This window comes from Salvelinus sp. IW2-2015, linkage group LG1 (genome assembly GCF_002910315.2).
Source record: "Salvelinus sp. IW2-2015 linkage group LG1, ASM291031v2, whole genome shotgun sequence".
Classification (NCBI taxonomy): domain Eukaryota; kingdom Metazoa; phylum Chordata; class Actinopteri; order Salmoniformes; family Salmonidae; genus Salvelinus; species Salvelinus sp. IW2-2015.
In genome coordinates, this window is record NC_036838.1 from 52624674 (window position 1) to 52648080 (window position 23407).

The 23407-nt window shown below is 43.3% G+C and overlaps 1 protein-coding gene across 3 annotated transcripts in view; it reads left to right on the plus strand.

Annotated features, from left to right (window-relative positions):
* Nucleotides 1-7704: 7704 nt before the first annotated feature.
* LOC111969803 (E3 ubiquitin-protein ligase TRIM62) overlaps nt 7705-23407 on the plus strand; it is a 45594-nt gene continuing 29891 nt past the window's right edge. Inside the window, exons 1-2 of one of the 3 annotated variants that reach the window (XM_023996074.2) lie at nt 7705-8204; nt 8948-9533. In XM_023996074.2, coding sequence (XP_023851842.1) covers nt 9126-9533 — 408 coding nt within the window. In that variant the 5' untranslated portion in view covers nt 7705-8204; nt 8948-9125. The remainder of the gene's footprint in view (nt 8205-8947; nt 9534-23407) is intronic. The other 2 variants (XM_023996083.2, XM_023996093.2) reach the window with 2 other exon arrangements.

Below are 23407 nucleotides of genomic sequence, written 5' to 3' on the forward strand. Positions count from 1 at the left end.
TAATAATCAGGAATAAATCTCCGTTGGCTTTTCATAGCCGATCATTAAGAGTTGAAAACAGCAGGTCTGGGACAGGTAGGGGTTCCATAACCGCAGGCAGAACAGTTGAAACTGGAATAGCAGCAAGGCCAGGCGGACTGGGGACAGCAAGGAGTCACCACGGCCGGTAGTCCCGACGTATGGTCCTAGGGCTCAGGTCCTCCGAGAGAAAGAAAGAGAAGAAGGAGAAAATTAGAGAGAGCCAAGATTTTCAAAATGTTCATAAATGACAAGCATGGTCAAATAATAATCAGGAATAAATCTCAGTTGGCTTTTCATAGCCGATCATTAAGAGTTGAAAACAGCAGGTTCTGGGACAGGTAGGGGTTCCGTAACCGCAGGCAGAACAGTTGAAACTGGAATAGCAGCAAGGCCAGGCGGACTGGGGACAGCAAGGTGTCATCACATGCCCGGTTAGTCCTGACGTATGGTCCTAGGGCTCAGGTTCTCAGAGAGAAAGAGAGAACGAGAGAATTAGAGAGAGCATACTTAAATTCACACAGGACACTGGATAAGACAGGAGAAGTACTCCAGGTAACCAACGACCCTAGCCCCCCGACACAAACTACTGCAGCATAAATACTGGAGGCTGAGACAGGAGCGGTCAGGAGACACTGTGGCCCCATCCGAAGAAACCCCGGACAGGGCCAAATAGGAAGGATATAACCCCACCACTTTGCCAAAGCACAGCCCCCGCACCACTAAGGGAAATCCTCAACCACCAACTTACAATCCTGAGACAAGGCCGAGTATAGCCACAAAAGGTCTCCACCACAGCACAAACCAAGGGGGGGCGCAACCCAGACAGGAAGATCACGTCAGTAACTCAACCCACTCAAGTGACGCCACCCTCCTAGGGACGGCATGAAAGAGCACCGGCAAGCCAGTGACTCAGCCCTGTAACAGGGTTAGAGGCAGAGAATCCCAGTGGAGAAGGCAAAATCTGATAGACAAAATTTGAGTCAATTGGAGGTACATCTGTGGATGTATTTCAAGGCCTACCTTCAAACTCCTAATTTGCTTGACATTATGGGAAAATCAAAAGAAATCAGCCAAGACCTCAGAAAATAAATTGTAGACCTCCACAAGTCTGGTTATCCTTGGGAGCAATTTCCAAACGCCTGCAGGTACCACGTTCATCTGTACAAACAATAGTACGCAAGTATAAACACCATGGGATCACGCAGCCGTCATACGCTCAGGAAGGAGACACGTTCTGTCTTCTAGAGATGAACATACTTTGGTGCGAATGGTGCAAATCAATCCAGAACAACAGCAAATTACCTTGTGAAGATGCTGGAGGAAACGGGTACAAAATAATCTATATCCACAGTAAAACAAGTCATATATCAACATAACCTGAAAGGCCGCTCAGCAAGGAAGAAGCCCGCGCTCCAAACTGCCAATAAAAAGCCAGACTACGGTTTGCAACTCCACATGGGGGACAAAGATCGTATTTTTTGGAAAAATGTCCTCTGGTCTGATGAAACAAAAATACTGTTTGGCCATAATGACCATCGTTATGTTTGGAGGAAAAAGGGGGAGGCTTGCAAGCCCGAAGAACACCATCCAACCGTGAAGCACGGGGGTGGAAGCATCATGTTGTGGGGGTGCTTTGCTGCAGGAGGGACTGGGGAACTTCACAAAATAGATGATACCATGAGGGAGGAAAATGATGTGGCTATATTGAAGGAATATCTCAAGACATCAGTCAGGAAGTTAAAGCTTGGTCGCAAATGTGTTTTCCAAATGAGACAATGACCCCAAGCATACTTCCAAACTTATCGTGGGAAGCTTGTGGAAGGCTACCTGAAATGTTTGACCAAAGTTAAACAATTTAAAGGCAATGCTACCAAATACTAATTGAGTGTATGTAAACTTCTGACCCACTGGGAATGTAATGAAATAAATAAAAGCTGAAATAAATAATTCTCTCTACTATTATTCTGACATTTCACATTCTTAAAATAAATTGGTCCTAACTGACCTAAGACAGGGATTTTTTACTAGGATTAAATGTCAGGAATTGTGAAAAACTGAGTTTAAATGTATTTGGCTAAGGTGTATGTAAACCTCTGACTTCAACTGTATGTTTCATGTTTTGTGTGGATCCCAGGAAGAGTAGCTGCTGCTTTTGCAACAGCTAATGGTGATCCTAATAAAATACCAAATACCAAATAAGTAGTGACACTGCCTTGGAATGTAAGTCAAATTTATTCTCCGATTCTCATTACAGGTGGGATCCTTTGGGAACCTAAAACATCTTTCATAAATAACACATTTAATTTGAATGCGCCTTCAGTTTTGATTAGGAATGTATGTGTTACTCATATAAATAGAATTTCTTTGCATTTCTTCACCCTTTATTATTACTATCCTCATGAAGAAATCATTGTTATTTATAGATTAATAGTTATTAATAGTTATTCGATAATTAATTGCATGCATCTGGCATACATCACCTATAATTGGCACGTCCTGACCATAGTAAGCTGTTTTTTCTCTGTGTTGGTTGGGGAGTGATAGTGACTTTGGTGGGTCATCTAGGTGTCTTTGTATTTCTATGGTGGCCTGATATGGTTCCCAATCAGAGGCAGCTGTTTATCGTTGTCTCTGATTGGGGATCATATTCAGGTAGCCATTTCCTCATTTGTGTTTGTGGGATCTTGACTATGTGTAGTTGCCTGTCAGCACTATTTTGTATAGCTTCACGTTTCGTTTGTTCATGTTGTTGGTTTGTTCGGTGTTCATTCATTAAAAGAGAATGTACGCATACCACGCTGCGCCTTGGTCTCATTCTAACGACGGACGTGACAGTAATCAATGCCATATTTTACCAATAAAGAGCACTCTAATACAACAAGTTCCAAACTTTTTTTTTTTTTTACTCTACATGAAAAACACAGAAAGACTTTTTGTCCTGTCACTGTCTGAAGGATTTACAAAAATGCAGAAGAAAATATCCTTTAGCAAGTTTAGCTAGTTAATGTTAACATTGTCAAGGTGAGTAAATATTTACAGATTGCATGATAATGATTTATTTAATCATGCTGGCTATCTTACCTACTCAGCTAGCTATGTTTTTAGCATTTAGCTTGGTAAATCAATGACCCAATCAGTCAGCTAACGTTAGCTAGCTACAGTATCTTCATAGCCTAACCAAATATATTTATAACTAACCCCAAGATAATGAATCTGTGTCGTTTACAGTGGGAGTAAGAAATAGGGGTAGGGTTGTAGAGAATCGAAGGACCATGAATGTGATAAGAAACCTTAGGTGTTGGCTTCAGGCCTGTAGCAACCACTACAGAATGTCCGGTCAGAACAAGGATGAGGCGGATGTCCAGGTTAAGGGGAGTTTAAGGGAAGAAGATGTCCACATGGACACACACATCTGACCACTCATGGTTCAGATAACTGAGAATCGTGTCCAGTGAGAACTGACAATAACTATGTGGTCATTTAGATGAATGCACAATTAAACATTATACAGGGATTCAGTCCACAGGAGGAAAAGTTCAGCAGGAGGGCAGTGCACATGTGCACAAACTCAATTTGACATTGCACTCCTTCTAAACAACAATTTTTTGTTTTACTTTTTCAAAGCATCAAGTCTATAGAACTTAGTGCGCTGTGTTCGTAACTTATTCTAGTTTTGGGAACAGAAACATTTATTGAGATCAGATGTTTCATCGATAAGAACATTAGCAGAATATCGGCCCAGTTTCATCCTCTCCCACTACATGCGATTGGACTTTCTCTCACTACCATATTTGGTGGTGAGAAAAGGTTCTAAACGGATGCTTCAGCTTTATAGCCTCTGTGACGTGTCTGGCTTAACCCTTCTGTCTGTAGTCTAACGGTCGTATTTTTATGAAATTCGGTGGTCTTCAATTTATGTTGAAGTGCAACTATTCTCCAGCAAAATTAGCCATCAAACTGTCCAAATTTCATGAACAAGCCCCTTTAGCCTGGAAACTATGTTATGTCCACAACTTCTCCCCACACAAAACACTTCTGTGGAACAACAGAGATGTTGTTAAAAACAAGTCTTTATTCTTCCCTAAGTATTTTGAAAGAAATATTATATTTGTGCTTAATTTATTTGATAAAGAAGGAAATATACTCTCTTATAGAAAGTAATTCTAAACATATAACTTCCCAATATATTATAAACATTTAATTATATTGGCAAAGCAATACCTAGTGGTTAGTGTTGGACTAGTAACCGAAAGGTTGCAAGTTCAAATCCCCGAGCTGACAAGGTACAAATCTGTCGTTCTGCCCTTGAACAGGCAGTTAACCCACTGTTCCTAGGCCGTCATTGAAAATAAGAATTTGTTCTTAACTGACTTGCCTAGTTAAATAAAGGTTCAAAAAAAAAATGTTTTGGAGAACATGCCAAGATAGATGCACAATTTATGTTAGAAGGTTGCCCCCTGCTGGATAAAAAATGTAATAATACATTCTTAAGATATCTCTTTCACTCCAAGAACAAGATTTCCCTTAGAGGGAATTTTTTCTGGAATGCATATATTACTGAAAGATATTACACAAATGTTTTATATAAAATTAAGTAAAATAAATTAACTTTAAAAACCATGCACAAAATATACCCCTTGCAATATCTTGTTGTCTAAATTCATGGACTTAGAGGACATATGCCTTTTCTGGGATAAATAAGGGGAAGCTACTATACACATTTTTTAAAGTGTGACTCTGAGAAGTTATTTTGGAGTGAGTTAAGTAATTACATTTAGAATTTAATTAATAAGACCCATCTATTTACAATGAAAGATGCAATATGTTATTTTCTAAACGAAAACAAAACTACTGAATTAGTCGTTAAGTTCTTCATTCTCTCTGGTAAATTGTATATACACAAAAACAAATATTTGAAATCTGTCTCCAAATGCAATATATGTTTTACATGAAATCCAATATTTCATTAAATCTTTTGAATTTGTCAATAACAAAATAGAAAATATACATGTAGTGATGTCCTATGTTTTTTGTTGTTATTGTATTCTAATATGAAAATAAAAATAATTATAAGTCTAACGGTCGTCTCGCGCCAAACTGCGCATGTGCAGGCAGTCAAAACAAAGGCACTCCTTCGATATAAAGTTGTTTTTGACAAAAATGAGTCACTTAGTCACTTTCACAGAGTATTTGTAGTAATAAAATGTTGACATTGGCTCTTCTTCGATGAGGTTTAATGGCGGGTGGCATCCAATAAATGTTGCATTACTGCCACCTACTAGACTGGAGTATAAGTCCCTTKTACCATCTAAACTACACTCTCAAAAAAGTAAATAAAACACCCTACTCCACTATTTAAATATATTTAGTCCTACTTCAGGCCAACAGCCTGAAAGGATGGGACACCACCACTTAACACACCCTGTAACTCTTCTGACGTCAAGTCTCGCACACTCAAATACCTCTCTGCAGCTGCCACCACAACCTCAAATCTCTGCGACTTAAGTTCCATCCCTGCAGTACAGTTGATAACCATTGCTATAAATGCTAAAAATCCAATCTTACTGAAATATATATCACTTGTTGGTTTATCCCTCTGTACTGGTGCAGAGCTACTACTCACACACAACTCCTCTCAGGATCCCTCCCTCTTGACCCATCTTCCACTACTTTATTCACTGCTTCAGCATATGACAACGTCTGCACTACTCTAACACTGGAAACTCAACCTGCCTCTCTCACACGGGACACTTCTGATCCCCAGCCCCCTGGGCACCCCTACAATTAATACATATCACCACTTTCCCTAATGCTACACATTCCTTTGTGTCATGCCTGTCTGCACACTTCTCACACCTAGGAACCTCCCTCCTACACACCGCTGCCAAATGCCCATAAGCTTGACACTTGTTACAACGTAATGTATTCGGCACAAAAGCTTGTACAGGATAACTTATATATCCTAACATCACTTTGTTCGGCAAAGACTTAACATCAAAACTCAAAAGAACAGACAACGTCTCTTCTGTTTCAACACTCATGCCACCCTGTCTGTGTCGCATTAAACGACGAGCATCACAAACACCAGGAATCTTTTCCTTCAGTTGGTCAACTTTCACATTTACTGCTACCCCAGTAATCACTCATTTCAATGGCACCCTTTTCTTGAGAGCAAAACAATTCACATTTCTTGCCCACCATTAATTTAACGTGGAGCGCCTGCTCGCTCTGACCAGCAGAATCACAAACAATTATCACAAGATCACTTCTGGTTACCCTCACCAATTCCACAGCACCCAACTCTGTTTTCACTCACCATGAAACCACAAATGGATTAGCCAAAAAGCAAGGGTCCACTTTTTCCAAAAACTTCACTCCTACTGTCACAGACTCATCTTTATCCTGACCCTCGGTCCAAGCCTCAGGCTCAGAGAACTTCACCACACCTACCACCTCTGATACTTTGCCCTCATTCACTTCCATTTCTCCTCCTGTCTTCAGCTCACTCTGCTTACACTTTCTATCATTCTTCTTTAACAAACCATCTCCCTTTTTCCGCCATTTTTAACTGACTCAAGCTCACCCTCTTCAAATCAAATCAAATCAACCCGTATTTGTCACAAGTGCCGAATACAACAGGTGTACACCTTACAGTGAAATGCTTACTTACAAACCCTCAACCAACAATGCAGTTTTAAGAAAAATAAGTGTTAAGTAAAAAATAGATAAGTTAAAAATAAAAATAAAAAATAATTAAAGAGCACAGTAAAATAACAGTAGCGAGGCTATATACAGGAGGTACCGGTACAGAGTCAATGTGCGGGGGCACAAGTTAGTTGAGGTAATTGAGGTAATATGTACATGTAGGTAGATTTAAAGTGACTATGCATAGATAATAAACAGAGAGTATCAGCAGCTTAAAGGGGGGTGGGGCAATGCAAAGAGTCTGGGTAGCCATTTGATTAGCTGTTCAGGAGTCTTATGGCTTGGGGGTAGAAGCTGTTAAGAAGCCTTTTGGACTTAGACTTGGCGCTCCGGTACCGCTTGTCGTGCAGTAGCAGAGAGAACAGTCTATGACTAGGGTGGCTGGAGTCTTTGACAATTTTTAGGGCCTTCCTCCGACACCGCCTGGTATAGAGGTCCTCGATGGCAGAAAGCTTGGCCCCAGTGATGTACTGGGCCTACCCTCTGTAGTGCTATGCGGTCGGAGGCAGAGCAGTTGCCGTACCAGGCAGTGATATAACCAGTCAGGATGCTCTCAATGGTGCAGCTGTATAACTTTTTGAGGATCTGAGGACACATGCCAAATATTTTCAGTCTTCCTCCCCCTCTCTCTTAGACCTCATCTGCTTCTGTTTTTCCCTCCATTCCTCCTCCCTATTCCAAGTATACATCTCCTTGTGAATATGCTGCACTTCTCATGACATACATCTTGTTCTTGCATTCTCAAGGGACACCATTTAACCGGCTGTCACAATCAAAGTACAATCAGCACAAACCCCTCGGCAGACATTGGCTCGAATCTAGGTTGTGCCTTTAGATTTCTAGAAAATGAAGAATCGTTCACTTCTCTCATTGCCTTCTCAAACCACAGCCTGGTCTGCTTGGTCTGTTTCATAAGCGTTCCCGGAAGTCTCGCAATGTTGCGCCTCTGGGTTTAGAAACTCTGTGACTTTACTGTCTTTGACGTTAGTGCTGCTGTGCTAGCGGAACTAATCTTTGTCTTTCAGCTGAGCGCGTGGAAGTTTGCGCGGTTCCATTCGTTTATAGGGGTACAACATTTATCTCCAGTAGTAGCCAATGTTTTTCCTCCGTCTATGTACTTGTATGTACGTAATCATTTATGCGTTTTACATTTTAACTCAAGCAAACAACATGTGTATGTGAATCCGCAACCACAGATTGAACGAAGAGTTTTGATGTGTCAGTGTGACACCCATCGTTCGCGCAGGTGGAGGCGTTGGTTTGTTTCTATTGCCGTGTTTCATTCCTTTCTGAAGGAGAGTGAGATCGACTGAGCAGCAGTGGATGTCAGTTTGGGTGCTGTGAATGCTTGTGAGTGAGGTTGTCTGAAATTATTAACTTGATCTGGTGCGGTTTTCTTTGATTCTTTTGGAAAATATCAGACAGGGTTGCGTTTAAAGCACAATAATTTAAAGTAACATTTAAGGAGATTTGCTATGGTAAGTTGATCACCTCTCTTTCCTATGGAGGAGGCAGATAGCGATGTTTAAGTCTAGCTGGCCAGCAAGGCAACTAACGTTTGCTAGCTATCGAATTAGACAGCTAACGTTGTCAGTTTTGCAATTGAAAATATTAGCTGACAAGCGAAACAAAATGCAGAAATAGCCAGGTAACAAACGCGAGTTAAATAAGTTGTATGGCAAATGAAGGGAGCTTGTTATCTCACTTATTTTTTTTATTTTTATAGACATGTCGATTCTTAGCCGGGGGTCATTATTGGACATATAAGTTAGCTAGCTACTAAGCGTAGCTAGCTAACTTGCTAGCTTATGACATTAATTCGGCCAGTGTCCAAAGGAGGACAGGTCAAAATACTGCTGTTGCTGTGTTGAGCGACTCCATCGTCGTAGAAGACAATGATAATGTAACCATGCTGTTAAAAAAAGAAAGCTCAATATTTTTGCTTTACCACGTATGCTATTCAAAAGCCATAGAATTGACCGTGGTTCAAATTTCCTAGCTAACAAGTGGTAAAATCATAACTTCCAGCGACCACAGCCTCTCCTTGCTGGCTATTGTTTACCAAGAGATGAATGCCAAAGATGGCTGGTTTACTGCTTAAACCCTTTATCAGATTTACTTTGATGTATATATTTTTGCATAACGTTACACACGTGTGAATTGCTGCTTTCTGTGTATTAGATTGCTCCATGGTGGCTATGTCTGTGTTTTGTCATTGCAGAAAGATCAAAGAATAGTGGCCAAGATTCTGAAGTGGGTGTCATTGAACTGACTGACAGTCAAGAACCAAACCCTGATGTGATCTCTCAGGCCAGAACACTGTATTGAAAAATATAACCAGGTGCATTCTGCTCCCAAGCAATGTGCAGTCAGATGCATCTCAACCTCTATGTTTGCAAATGGCTTGCTGTCTGAAGGACGAGCTTTTGTGTTCCATTTGCCTGAGTATCTACCAGGACCCTGTCAGTTTTGGCTGTGAGCACTATTTCTGCCGTAAGTGTATAACTGAGCACTGGAGCAGGCAGGAGCCCCACGGTGCCCGAGACTGTCCTGAGTGTAGGAGGACCTTCGCAGACCCTCTTCTCTCCCCAAGCCTCAAGCTGTCCAACATCGTGGAGCGCTACTCAGCCTTCCCGCTGGACGCCATCCTCAACGCGCAGAGGAGCTCCTATCCCTGCAAGGACCATGAGAAGGTCAAGCTCTTCTGCCTCAGCGACAAGAGCCTGGTATGCTTCTTCTGTGACGAGCCAGCCTTACACGAGCAACACCAGGTCACCACTATTGATGAGGCCTACGAGGAGATACAGGTCAGTTCCACTGGATGTCCTTTCTCCTCGTCTAGTACCCTGGGGTGTCCAGAATTCTAAGTGTTAGTCATAGCCAGGGCTCAGGGGTTGAATTAGGGGGGAATGAAAGCCTTTTGAAACTGAGCTCCATTTTTCTATTTGAATTTAATTTTATTTCACTTTTATTTAACCAGGTAGGCCAGTTGAGAACAAGTTCTCATTTACAACTGCGACCTGGCCAAGATAAAGCAAAGCAGTGTGAAACAAACAACACAGAGTTACACATGGAATAAACAGACATACAGTCAATAATACAATAGAGAAAGTCTATGTACAGTGTGTGCAAATGAGGTAGGATAAGGGGGGTGAGGCAAGAAATAGGCCATATTGGCGAAATTATTACAGTATGGAAAATTAAACACTGGGGTGATAGATGTGCAGAAGATGAGTGTGCAAGTAGCGGTACTGGGGTGCAAAGAAGCAAAATAAATAACAATATGGTGATGAGGTTCGTTCATCACTGGAAGGAAAGGCGGCCGAAGGAGGAATTGGCTTTGGGGGTGACCAGTGACGTATACCTGCTGGAGCGCGTGCTGCTATGGTGACCAGTGAGCTGAGATAAGGTGGGGTTTTACCTAGCAATGACTTAGATGACCTAGAGCTAGTGGGTTTGGCGATGGATATGAAGCGAGGGCCAGCCAACGAGAGCATACAGGTCGCAGTGGTGAGTAGTATATGGGGCTTTGGTGACAAAACGGATGGCACTGTGATAGACTGCATCCAATTTGCTGAGTAGAGTGTTGGAGGCTATTTTGTAAATGACATCGCCGAAGTCAAGGATCGGTAGGATAGTCAGTTAACAACCTGACTATTGATCTCTGTTCCCTTTTCTGAGAGGGGGACTTGTTGATGTATTGTCCTTGTTGTTTACCTCAAAAGATTAACAACACCAGCTATTGTCAGTCAAGACAATTGTTTTACTATAATTTAGGCTAAACAAACGTCTTCTGCCAAGGGGTGGAGGACCAACCGTTGATTCGCAAATGAACACACCATCTTTGCCCTTCTGGCAGAGTAAACAGAGGTTGAATAAGCACATAATGAATAATTATGTAATAAGCACATGACTTTCCATCACATTTCCATCGCTACAATTGTCCTTCATTTGGACTCACAAAGAATAACGATTCAGCTGATTTAGTTACATCATGGCATTACACATGTAGTCTGAAATAATGAATAGCATCTCCATGTAGACTAATGCTAGAGTATGTAGAGCAACAATCCAATTCAATATATTTCCCTTTGATATTCCCAATATTACCACAAACTCAGTCAATGAATATCGTCAGCCTTTTCTTCCGTACTTTGATTAGTCCCGCAGAGACACAATCCCATAACTCTGGCATTGTAGCTAATCCTGTTCTCTTCTCTTTGCACTCCATTGTTATAGTATGTATAACAGTCCAATCCCATTTGTTTTGTGTATTAAACCCTTAATTCCGTCAACACTCAAGGCAGCTATAGATGCACTCTCTGTCCCGAGCCACTGTTGGACCAGAGCAGAGGTGTGATACTGGAGCACTTGATTAACGCTGTGGTTGGTCAACACCAGGGAGGGAGCTCTGAAAAAGGACCGGACTTGTGCCCTTTGAAATTATTTCCTCAATCCCTCTTCTGTCCAACAGGCATTAGGCTAGGCTGTCTGGGATGGCTGCAGGCTCTGAATGTTCCTTATGTTATCCCCTCATTGCATACTGAACTTATGTTTTCCTTGACTCAGGAGGAGAGAGAACCTCTCTTTTAATGTTAAGTACCTGACAATCAAAGGCTTAGTAGACTATTTCGCATGTCCTTCCCTCTAGTTCAATTGGGTCTACTTGCTGCTGAGCTCTAGGAGCCTTGAAACTGTCCATCTTGGTGCATCTAGGCTGCCTTGGAGCATTCAAAAGGTCAGGGCAGTGTAATCTCAATAGATAATTCATTAGTACAACATGCTGTTCTCCTTGGACAGTTTCTCTCTCTCTCCTTGGAGCCTTTTCCAATGGGTTCTGTTGTGACATTTAGTATTAACTTTACAGCAGGAGGTTAAAAAGCTGCCCCGATCTATAGGACCCCGAGAGAAGAGACGGAAACAAACATGTCCCCTATAAGTGTGACTTCAAATACGAGTCATTGTATTTTCTGAGAGTCGTAATTTTTCAAGTAATTTCTTGTTTAGCTCAGTGAAATGACGTGAACAGAATTGTTGCTCTTTGAGGATGTTATTGGTTAACATTTTGGGTCTTTCAGTTCCATAAAAAAAAGTGAATGCTTTTATCAGACAAACACCAGTTGGGCGGTTTAAAGAAACATACTGTGCAAAGCTTTTGCCTTTTGGTAGAAGTTCCCTTTGAACAGCATACCCTGGTAATGCTGAGTTAAGTGTCATGGTGTGATGAACAAAGGTTTCTAAAAGCAATGTTCAACTCAGAAGACAGTGTTCAGAAGGCACTTGTGGTGCCAGGTGGGATGTCTCTGTTGAATGGGATTCATCTTGGGTTTTGTCAGGTGAGACTGAGGGGTATTTGTTGCTGGGTGGGATGGAATTTGMRGGACACACACACATCTTTCTCCCTTTTGTTCTCTCTCTGGCTGTAATGACACTGCAGCTCCCTGAGGAGGTTCTCAGTCAGACAGAGGAGGAGGAGAAAATGTCTCTAGGCTGACGGACTCCTCCACCAGGTCTACTGCCCTGGGTTAAAACATAACTTTTCAATTCACATCTCAATGCAGTAGTTTGTCCAAGGAAGCTTGCTTTTAGGTTACAGCATGCTGTAGCTGTATTGCCCATTCACCTAATGGAAGACTCGAGGGATAGAGCAAAATGTCTCTGGCTACCTTGCTGTTTACGCATAAACATTTTGGTTTTGTATTGAGTGCCTTAAAGATGATGAAATGCCCTGGCTGTTGCCACATATGTTGAGCAAGATAAGGGATGTGGTTGACAGTCTGTTGGCCTGGCTCTGCCCACAGATGAACCCAGCGAGGGCTTTAGTTGTCGTGTGGCTGCCAGGCAGGGCAGGAGCTACTCTTTGGGCTGAGAGTGAGAGACGGTGTAATCTCCTTAGCTTGGCATGTCACTCCTCTGCTCTGACCACAGGCATGCAGGTTGTTGTCAGGGGGCTTTTGCTCCTGCCGATTGTRATCCTTACCCCTGTGGATCCATGCTGCAGTCAAATCTATAATGCGCTAGCTAGCATGTCCTCCACTTCAGCTCGGTGACACACACGCTGCTGTCCGCACGTACACACACCGTCTGCGCACATGCTTTTCAATGTGAAGGATATTAAGGTGGTATTGGGAAGGATTTGTTGGCAGCTCTGCCATTTGCTTGAGGAAGCAGAGATTGAGGGGAAAAGGCTCCTGCACTCTGCCTAGGAGGGCTATATGCCTCTGTTCATAAAGGCTGGCATGGACAGCACAACGCCTGTACACAAATGGAAATAATGTTTAGTTGGTTATTGGTTTAGCCTTATTTAAACATTAATTTGATTTGCTTGCCTATTAGTCTGAAGTGTTGTGGGTAAATGGACAGCTTTGTTTGATGCAATAATGGTGACCTCTCTGGTTTTGTTTTCCATGTTGTCATCTAAAAACAGGCTGGGAGAGTGCTGTTTCAACGGCATCTTTCACCACACAGCTTATCAGACCTGTACGGACGCTGTGAATGTGTGCTTTATTCTCAGCATATTTAGCTTTGCTCCATATAGACAAATTGGAGTCACTAAGGCCAGTCCCTTAATTGTAATGTGGTCTGTCAGTGTGCAGAGCAGCATGGGTACTGGGACAGGAGTAAATGGGGTTAGAGAGAGCCTTTGCCTGCTTTCTAGTGGCCCCAGGGACATGGGGCCACTTTCTGCTCTGCTTGTCATCAGTCAGCAGTGATGGGAAACCCAGACAAGAGGAGAAGGGTTCTGTAGCCCTGGTTATCCATGCATACAGGGATTTGGGGACTGAGCTTCAGACACTTTGTTTTGAGGGATAGGCTGGAGGCTGTGGTAGGGGTGCAGCACATCTGTTTGCTTTAGCAAAGTCTCCAATGGCCCCCCGATTTGCTCTACTGCTATGAGGTCTATGGGAGCACTGTAGTGTTGAACCTCTCCAACATGGTCTTTCAGTTAAAGGGAGCTCCTGTACACCATTCTCCATTAGACCTCCCCAGTTATTATTTCATCCTTATCCGGTCCAGAACACATAGGTTAAGGATGAGGTGTTAACATTTTCCCCTTACCTGCTCCACTGTAACACTGTGTGGTATTTGAAGCAGGGGAAAGAGAGGTGCGTATGGGCCTTTGAAGTGTCCCTTCAGTGGTTAACCAGGGCTCTCTCACTTTCGCTCACTCTCTCACACTCACACGGCGCTCTCTGAGACCCCTTCCACATGCATGGCCATTGCTGCAGTAATGAGTCAGGCAATTTCAAGGGCACCCGTGGCTCTCTCCTGAGGCCTGTCCCAGTCCGCTCCAGCTCCCCCTCTCTTTCCTCACTCTCGTTTACTTTCTTGTTCTCTCTATCCCATCCTTAATCTTCCTCCTCATTCCTTATTCTTCTGAGAGGTGGTTCCCAGAACCAGGCAGAGTGAAAAAATGGTTAAATAACTCGCTAATGTTTGAACAGTTCAGCGGTCAGTCAGGGTGGCATTGCAGAGAGAGAGAGAGACAGCGTTTGCATATGTGCGGAAACCGAGCCATGGGGAATGGCAGAACAGGCATGTTCTGTTAGACGTGTCCAGACATAATGTCCTCAGACATGAAGATGCAGTAACTACTTCACTTGTTACTGCGGCTACCACTGAAGCTGCTTGTTACTGTGGCTACCACTGAAGCTGCTTGTTACTGTGGCTACCACTGAAGCTGCTTGTTACTGCGGCTACCACTGAAGCTGCTTGTTACTGCGGCTACCACTGATACTGCTTTTACTGCGCTTACCACGAGCGCTTACTTTGGCTAACTGAAGCTCATTCTACTCGCGGCTTAATGAGCGCTTGTACTTGCGGCTAACAACTGAAGTGCTTTTACTGGGCTTACCTGAGGGCGCTGTCGGTTAATGAGCCGCGTGCTACACTGATGTCTTGTTAACTGACGCTACTACTGGGAGCGCTGTGCTTAGGGCGGCTACACTGAGCTGCTTGTTACTGCGGCTACCACTGGAGCTGCTTTGCGTCCCATTGGAGCTGCTATGTACTTGGCGGCTACCACTGGAGCTGCTTGTACTGGACAGAGCTGCTGTTACTGCGGCTACCACTGGAGCTGCTTGTTACTGGGCGTACGTGGAGCTGCTGTTACGGGTAACCACTGAGCTGCTTGTACTGCGGCTACCACTGGACGGGTGGGGCGTACAGATTCATGTGCGGGTGGCAACCGCTTAGTTGAGGTAGTATGTACATGTGGTTATTAAAGTGACTATGTAGAGATAACAGAGAGCATGGTGTGGGTGGGGCAATGCAATTAGTCTGGGAGCCATTTGACTAGATGTTCAGGAGTCTTATGAGCTTGGGGTAGAAGCTGTTTAATAAGCCTACTTGGACGAGACTGCGCTCCGGTACGCTTGCCGTGCGGTAGCAGAGAGAACATCTATGACTAGGTGTGCTGAGTCTTTGACACTCTGACACCATGCTGATAGAGGTCGGATGGCAGGAAGCTTGGCCCAGTGATGTACTGGGCTGTTTCGCACTACCTCTGTCGCGCCTTGCAGTCAAAAGCCGAGCATTTGTCATACCAGGCATGATGCAACCAGTTCAGGATGCTCTCGATGGTGCAGCTGTAGAACTTTTGAGGACTGAGGACCCATGCCAATTTTTCAGTCTCCTTTCATCTTCTGACCTCCTCCTATAGCTGTCTCGCGTTTGTCGGGTGATAGGCCTACCACTGTTGTGTCATCAGCAAATAATGATGTGTTGGAGTCTTGCCTGGCCGTTGGTCATTGCATGCGGAACAGGGAGTAACATGATGGGCGAGCACGCACCCTGTGTTGAGGATGTGTTGTTACCTACAGTTGAAGCGGAAGTTTACATAACCGGGCTGTCACCAAAAGCACTCACAAACTTCTACAGATGCACAATGATGAGTATCCTGTTGCTGTATCACCGCCTGGTACGCAACTGCTCCGCCCACAACCGTAAGGCTCTCGCAGAGGGAGTGGATCTGCAAACGCATCACCGGTGAAACTACCTGCCCTCCAGGACACCTACACCACACCGATGTCACAGGAAGGCCATAAGACCTAAAGCCAAAACCACCCGAGCCACTGCCTGTTCACCCCGCTATCATCCAGAAGGCGAGGTCAGTACAGGTGCATCAAAGCAGGGACCGAGAGACTGAAAAACAGCTTATATCTCAAGGCCATCAGACTGTTAAACAGCCACCACTAACATTTAGTGGCTGCTGCCAATATACTGACTCAACTCCAGCCACTTTAATAATGGGAATTGATGGAAATTTATGTAAAAATGTATCACTAGCCACTTTAAACAATGCCACTTAATATAATGTTTACATACCCTACATTACTCATCTCATATGTATATGTATATACTGTACTCTATATCATCTACTGCATCTTGCCTATGCCGTTCTGTACCATCACTCATTCATATATCTTTATGTACATATTCTTTATACCTTTACACTTGTGTGTGTATAAGGTAGTAGTTGTGGAATTGTTAGGTTAGATTACTCGTTGGTTATTACTGCATTGTCGGAACTAGAAGCACAAGCATTTCGCTACACTCGCATTAACATCTGCTAACCATGTGTATGTGACAAATACAATTTGATGTGATTTTGATTTGACCTTAGCCAAATACATTTAAATTCCTAACATTTAATCCTAGTAAAAATTCCCTGTTTTAGGTCAGTTAGGAGCACCATTTTTTTTTTTTTATATATGTGAAATGTCAGAATAATAGTAGAGTTATTTATTTAAGCTTGTATTTCTTTCATCACATTCCGAGTGGGTCAGAAGTTTACATCAATCAATCAAATGTATTTATAAAGCCCTTCTTACATCAGCTGATGTCAAAGGGCTATACAGAAACCCAGCCTAAAACCCCAAACAGCAAGCAATGCAGGTGTAGAAGCACAGTGGCTAGGAAAAACTCCCTAGAAAGGCCAGAACCTAGGAACCCAGGTCAGGGTTCCATAGCCGCAGGCAGAACAGTTGAAACTGGAGCAGCAGCACGGCCAGGTGGACTGGGGACCGCAAGGAGTCATCAGGCCAGGTAGTCCTGAGGCATGGTCCTAGGGCTCAGGTCCTCCAAGAGAGAGAGAATTAAAGAGAGCATACTTAAATTCACACAGGACACCGGATAAAACAGGATAAATACTCCAGATTAGAGGTCAACCGATTTATGATTTTTTTTAACGCCGATACCGAATATTGGAGGACCAAAAAAAGCTGATACCGATTATTCTGCCAATTAAAAAAAAATAAAAAAAAACATTTTTATATATACACTGCTCAAAAAAATAAAGGGAACACTTAAACAACACAATGTAACTTCAAGTCAATCACACTTCTATGAAATCAAACTGTCCACTTAGGAAGCAACACTAATTGACAATAAATTTCACATGCTGTTGTGCAAATGGAATAGACAAAAGGTGGAAATTATAGGCAATTAGCAAGACACCCCCAATAAAGGAGTGGTTCTGCAGGTGGTGACCATAGACCACTTCTCAGTTCCTATGCTTCCTGGCTGATGTTTTGGTCACTTTTGAATGCTGGCGGTGCTTTCACTATAGTGGTAGCATGAGACGGAGTCTACAACCCACACAAGTGGCTCAGGTAGTGCAGCTCATCCAGGAAGGCACATCAATGCGAGCTGTGGCAAGAAGGTTTGCTGCGTCTGTCAGCGTAGTGTCCAGAGCATGGAGGCGCTACCAGGAGACAGGCCAGTACATCAGGAGACCAACAACCCAGCAGCAGGACCGCTGCCTTTGTGCAAGGAGGAGCAGGTGGAGTACTGCCAGAGCCCTGCAAAATGACCTCCAGCAGGCCACAAATGTGCATGTGTCTGCTCAAACGGTCAGAAACAGACTCCATGCGGGCCCGACGTCCACAGGTGGGGGTTGTGCTTACAGCCCAACACCGTGCAGGACGTTTGGCATTTGCCAGAGAACACCAAGATTGGCAAATTCGCCACTGGCGCCCTGTGGCTCTTCACAGATGAAAGCAGGTTCACACTGAGCACATGAGCACATGTGACAGACGTGACAGAGTCTGGAGACGCCGTGGAGAACGTTCTGCTGCCTGCAACATCCTCCAGCATGACCGGTTTGGCGGTGGGTCAGTCATGGTGTGGGGTGGCATTTCTTTGGGGGGCCGCACAGCCCTCCATGTGCTCGCCAGAGGTAGCCTGACTGCCATTAGGTACCGAGATGAGGTCCTCAGACCCCTTGTGAGACCATATGCTGGTGCGGTTGGCCCTGGGTTCCTCCTAATGCAAGACAATGCTAGACCTCATGTGGCTGGAGTGTGTCAGCAGTTCCTGCAAGAGGAAGGCATTGATGCTATGGACTGGACCGTCCGTTCCCCAGACCTGAATCCAATTGAGCACATCTGGGACATCATGTCTCGCTCCATCCACCAACGCCACGTTGCACCACAGACTGTCCAGGAGTTGGCGGATGCTTTAGTCCAGGTCTGGGAGGAGATCCCTCAGGAGACCATCCGCCACCTAATCAGGAGCATGCCCAGGCGTTGTAGGGAGGTCATACAGGCACGTGGAGGCCACACACACTACTGAGCCTCATTTTGACTTGTTTTAAGGACATTACATCAAAGTTGGATCAGCCTGTAGTGTGGTTTTCCACTTTAATTTTGAGTGTGACTCCAAATCCAGACCTCCATGGGTTGATAAATTTGATTTACATTGATCATATTTGTGTGATTTTGTTGTCAGCACATTCAACTATGTAAAGAAAAAAGTATTTAATAAGAATATTTCATTCATTCAGATCTAGGATGTGTTATTTTAGTGTTCCCTCTATTTTTTTGAGCAGTGTATATGTGTGTGTGTGTGTGTGTGTGTGTGTATGTATATATATATATATATATACATAGTGGGGCAAAAAAGTATTTAGTCAGCCACCAATTGTGCAAGTTCTCCCACTTAAAAAGATGAGGCCTGTAATATTCATCATATGTACACTTCAACTATGACAGACAAAATGAGAAAAAAAAATCCAGAAAATCACATTGTAGGATTTTTAATGAATTTATTTGCAAATATGGTGGAAAAAAGTATTTGGTCAATAACAAAAGTTTATCTCAATACTTGTTGAGAACTTGTTATATACCCTTTGTTGGCAATGACAGAGGTCAAACGTTTTCTGTAAGTCTTCACAAGGTTTTCACACACTGTTGCTGTTATTTTGGCCCATTCCTCCATGCAGATCTCCTCTAGAGCAGTGATGTTTTGGGGCTGTTGCTGAGCAACACGGACTTTCAACTCCCTCCAAAGATTTTCTATGGGGTTGAGATCTGGAGACTGGCTAGGCCACTTCACGACCTTGAAATGCTTCTTACGAAGCCACTCCTTCGTTGCCCCAGCGGTGTGTTTGGGATCATTGTCATGCTGAAAGACCCAGCCACGTTTCATCTTCAATGCCCTTGCTGATGGAGGGAGGTTTTCACTCCATATCTCACGATACGTGGCCCCATTCATTCTTTCCTTTACACGGATCAGTCATCCTGGTCCCTTTGCAAAAAAACAGTCCCAAAGCATGATGTTTCCACCCCCATGCTTCACAGTAGGTATGGTGTTCTTTGGATGCAACTCAGCATTCTTTGTCCTCCAAACACGACGAGTTGAGTTTTTACCAAAATATAACTATAATTTTGGTTTTATCTGACCATATGACATTCTCCCAATCTTCTTCTTGATCATCCAAATGCTCTCTAGCAAACTTCAGACGGGCCTGGACATGTACTGGCTTAAGCAGGGGGACACGCTGGCACTGCAGGATTTGAGTCCCTGGCGGCGTGTGTGTACTGATGTAGGCTTTGTTACTTGGTCCAGCTCTCTGCAGGTCATTCACTAGGTCCCCGTGTGGTTCTGGATTTTTGCTCACCGTTCTTGTGATCAATTTGACCCCACGGGTGAGATCTTTGTGTGGAGCCCCAGATCGTGTGAGATTCAGTGGTCTTGTATGTCTCCATTTCCTAATAATTGCTCCCACAGTTGATTTCTTCAAACCAAGCTGCTTACCTATGCAGATTCAGTCTTCCAGCCTGGTGCAGGTCTACAATTTTGTTTTGGTGTCTTTTGAACAGTCTTTGGTCTTGGCCATAGTGGAGTTATTTGAGGTTGTGGACAGGTGTCTTTTATACTGATAACAAGTTCAAACAGGTGCCATTAATACAGGTAACGAGTGGAGGACAGAGGAGCCTCTTAAAGAAGAAGTTACAGGTCTGTGAGAGCCAGAAATCTTGCTTGTTTGTAGGTGACCAAATACTATTATCCCCATAAATTGCAAATAAATTCATTAAAAATCTACAATGTGATTTTGGATTTTTTTCTCATTTTGTCTGTCATAGTTGAAGTGTACATATGATGAAAATTACAGTCTTCTCATCTTTTTAAGTGGGAGAACTTCACAATTGGTGGCTGACTAATATTTTTTTGCCCACTGTATATATGTAATAATGACCATTACAACAATACTGAATGAACAGTTATTTTATATAATACATCAATAAAATCAATTTAGTTTAAAATAATAATGATCAATTTGGTTTAAATAATGCAAAAACAAAGTGTTGGAGGAGAAAGTAAAAGTGCAATATTTTAAGTGCCATGCTCAGGACATGAGAACATATGAAGCTGGTGGTTCCTTTTAGCATGAGTCTTCAATATTCCCAGGTAAGAAGTTTTAGGTTGTAGGAATTATGGACTATTTTCTCTCTATACCGTTTGTATTTCATATACCTTTTGACTATTGGATGTTCTTATAGGCACTATAGTTGCCAGCCTAATTCGCGGAGTGATAGGCTTGAAGTCATGGACAGCGCAATGCTTGAAGCACAGCGAAGAGCTGCTGGCAAATGAGCAGGAAAGTGCTGTTTGAGATGAATGCTTACGAGCATGCTGCTGCCTAACCGCACAGTCAGACTGCTCTATTAAATATCAAATCATAGACTTAATTATAATATAACACATTAATACGAGCCTTAGGTCATTAATATGGTCACATCCGGAAACATTAATTTCGAAAACAAAACGTTTATTCTTTCAGTGAAATACGGAACCGATACGTATTTTCTCTAACGGGTGGCATCCCTAAGTCTAAATATTGCTGTTACATTGCCAACCTTCAACGTTATGTCATAATTATGTACAATTCCGGCAAATTAATTACGGTTTTGTTAGGAAGAAATGGTCTTCACACTTCGCTACGAGCCAGGCAGCCCAAACTGCTGCATATACCCTGACTGCTTCACAGAACGCAAGAGAAGTGACAAATTTCCCTAGTTAAATAAATTCATGTTAGCGGCAATATTAACTAAATATGCAGGTTTAAAATATATACATTTGTTATTGATTTTAAGAAAGGCATTGATGTTTATGGTTACGTACACATTGTGGCAATGACAGTGCTTTTTTTCTCGCAAATGCGCTTGTTAAATCATCACCCGTTTGGCGAAGTAGGCTGTGATTCAATGATAAATTAACAGGTACTATTTGATTATATGCAACGCAGGACAGGCTAGATAATCACTAGTTAACGGTATATAGTTTATGTTAAGATGTATTGTTTTTTATAAGATAGTTTAATGCTAGCTAGCAACTAGGTAGTCAGCCTGCCACGCAGTCTCCTCGTGGAGTGCAATGTAATCGGCCATAATCGGTGTCCAAAAAGCCATTACCGGTTGTTATGAACACTTGGCATTACGATTAATCGGTCGACCTCCACTCCAGATATAACATACTGACCTAGCCCCGACACAAAGTACTGCAGCATAAATCTAGAGGCTGAGACAGGAGGGGTCGGGAGACACTGTGGCCGTCCGACGATACCGGACAGGGCCAAACAGGCAGAATATAACCCCACCCACTTTGCCAAAGCACAGCCACACCACTAGAGGGATATCTTCAACCACCAACTTAGCATCCTGAGACAAGGCGAGTATAGCCCACAAAGATCTCCGCCACTGCACAACCCAAGGGGGAGGGCGCAACCGGACAGGAGATACTGTAGATGATAACACTCAAGTGACGCACCCCTCCTAGGGACGACATGGAAGAGCACCAGTAAGCCAGTGACTCAGCCCCCGTAATAGGGTTAGAGGCAGAGAAGGGAACCGGCCAGGCAGAGACAGCAAGAGCGGTTTGTTGCTCCAGTGCCTTTCCGTTCACCTTCACACACTTGGGCCAGACTACACTCAATCATAGGACCTACTGAAGAGATGAGTCTTCAATAAAGACTTAAAGGATGAGACTGAGTCTGCGTCTCTCACATGGGTAGGCAGACCATTCCATAAAAATGGAGCTCTATAGGAGAAAGCCCTGCCTCCATATGTTTGCTTAGAAATTCTAGGGACAGTAAGGAGGCCTGCGTCTTGTGACCGTAGCGTACGTGTAGGTTTGTACGGCAGGACCAAATCGGAAAGATGGGTAGGAGCAAGCCCATGTAATACTTTGTAGGTTAGCAGTAAAACCTTGAAATCAGCCCTTGCCTTAACAGGAAGCCAGTGTAGAGAGGCTAGCACTGGAGTAATATGATCATATTTTTTGGTTCTAGTCAAGATTCTAGCAGCTGTGTTTAGCACTAACTGAAGTTTATTTAGTGCTTTATTTATACATACACTCAATTAGTATTTGGTAGCATTGCCTTTAAATTGTTAAACTTTTGGGTAGCCTTCCACAAGCTTCCCACAATAAGTTGGGTGAATTTTGGCCCATTCGTCCTGACAGAGCTGGTGTAACTGAGTCAGGTTTGTAGGCCTCCTTGCTCACACACGCTTTTTCAGTCTCTCCAATACCTTGACTTTGTTGTCCTTAAGCCGTTTTGCCATAACTTTGGAAGTATGCTTGGGGTCATTGTCCATTTGAAAGACCCATTTACGACCAAGCTTTAACTTCCTGACTGATATCTTGAGATGTTGCTTCAATATATCCACATAATTTTTCTCCCTCATGAGACCATCTATTTTGTGAAGCGCACCAGTCCCTCCTGCAGCAAAGCACCCTCACAACATGATGCTGCCACCCCCGTGCTTAACGGTTGGGATGGTCTTCTTCGTTTTCCAATCCTCCCCCATTTTCCTCCAAACATAACAATGGTCATTATGGCCAAACAGTTCTATTTTTGTTTCATCAGACCAGACGACATTTCTCCAAAAAGTATGATATTTGTCCCCATGTGCAGTTGCAAAACATGGTCTGGCTTTTTTATGGCGGTTTTGGAGCAGTGGCTTCTTCCTTGCTGACCGGCCTATCAGGTTATGTCGATTTATAGCACTCATTTTACTGTGGATATAGATACTTTTGTACCGGTTTCCTCCAGCATCTTCACAAGGTCCTTTGCTGCTGTTCTGGGATTGATTTGCACTTTTCACACAAGTACGTTCATCTCTAGGAGACAGAACGCGTCTCCTTCCTGAGCGGTATGACGGCTGCGTGGTCCCATGGTGTTTATACTTGTGTACTATTGTTTGTGCAGATGACGTTCATACCTTCAGGCGTTTGGAAATTGCTCCCAATGATGAACCAGACTTGTGGAGGTCTACATTTTGTTTTCTGAGGTCTTGGCTGATTTCTTTAGATTTTCCCATGATGTCAAGCAAAGAGACACTGAGTTTGAAGGTAGGCCTTGAAATACATCCACAGGTACACCTCCAATTGACTCAAA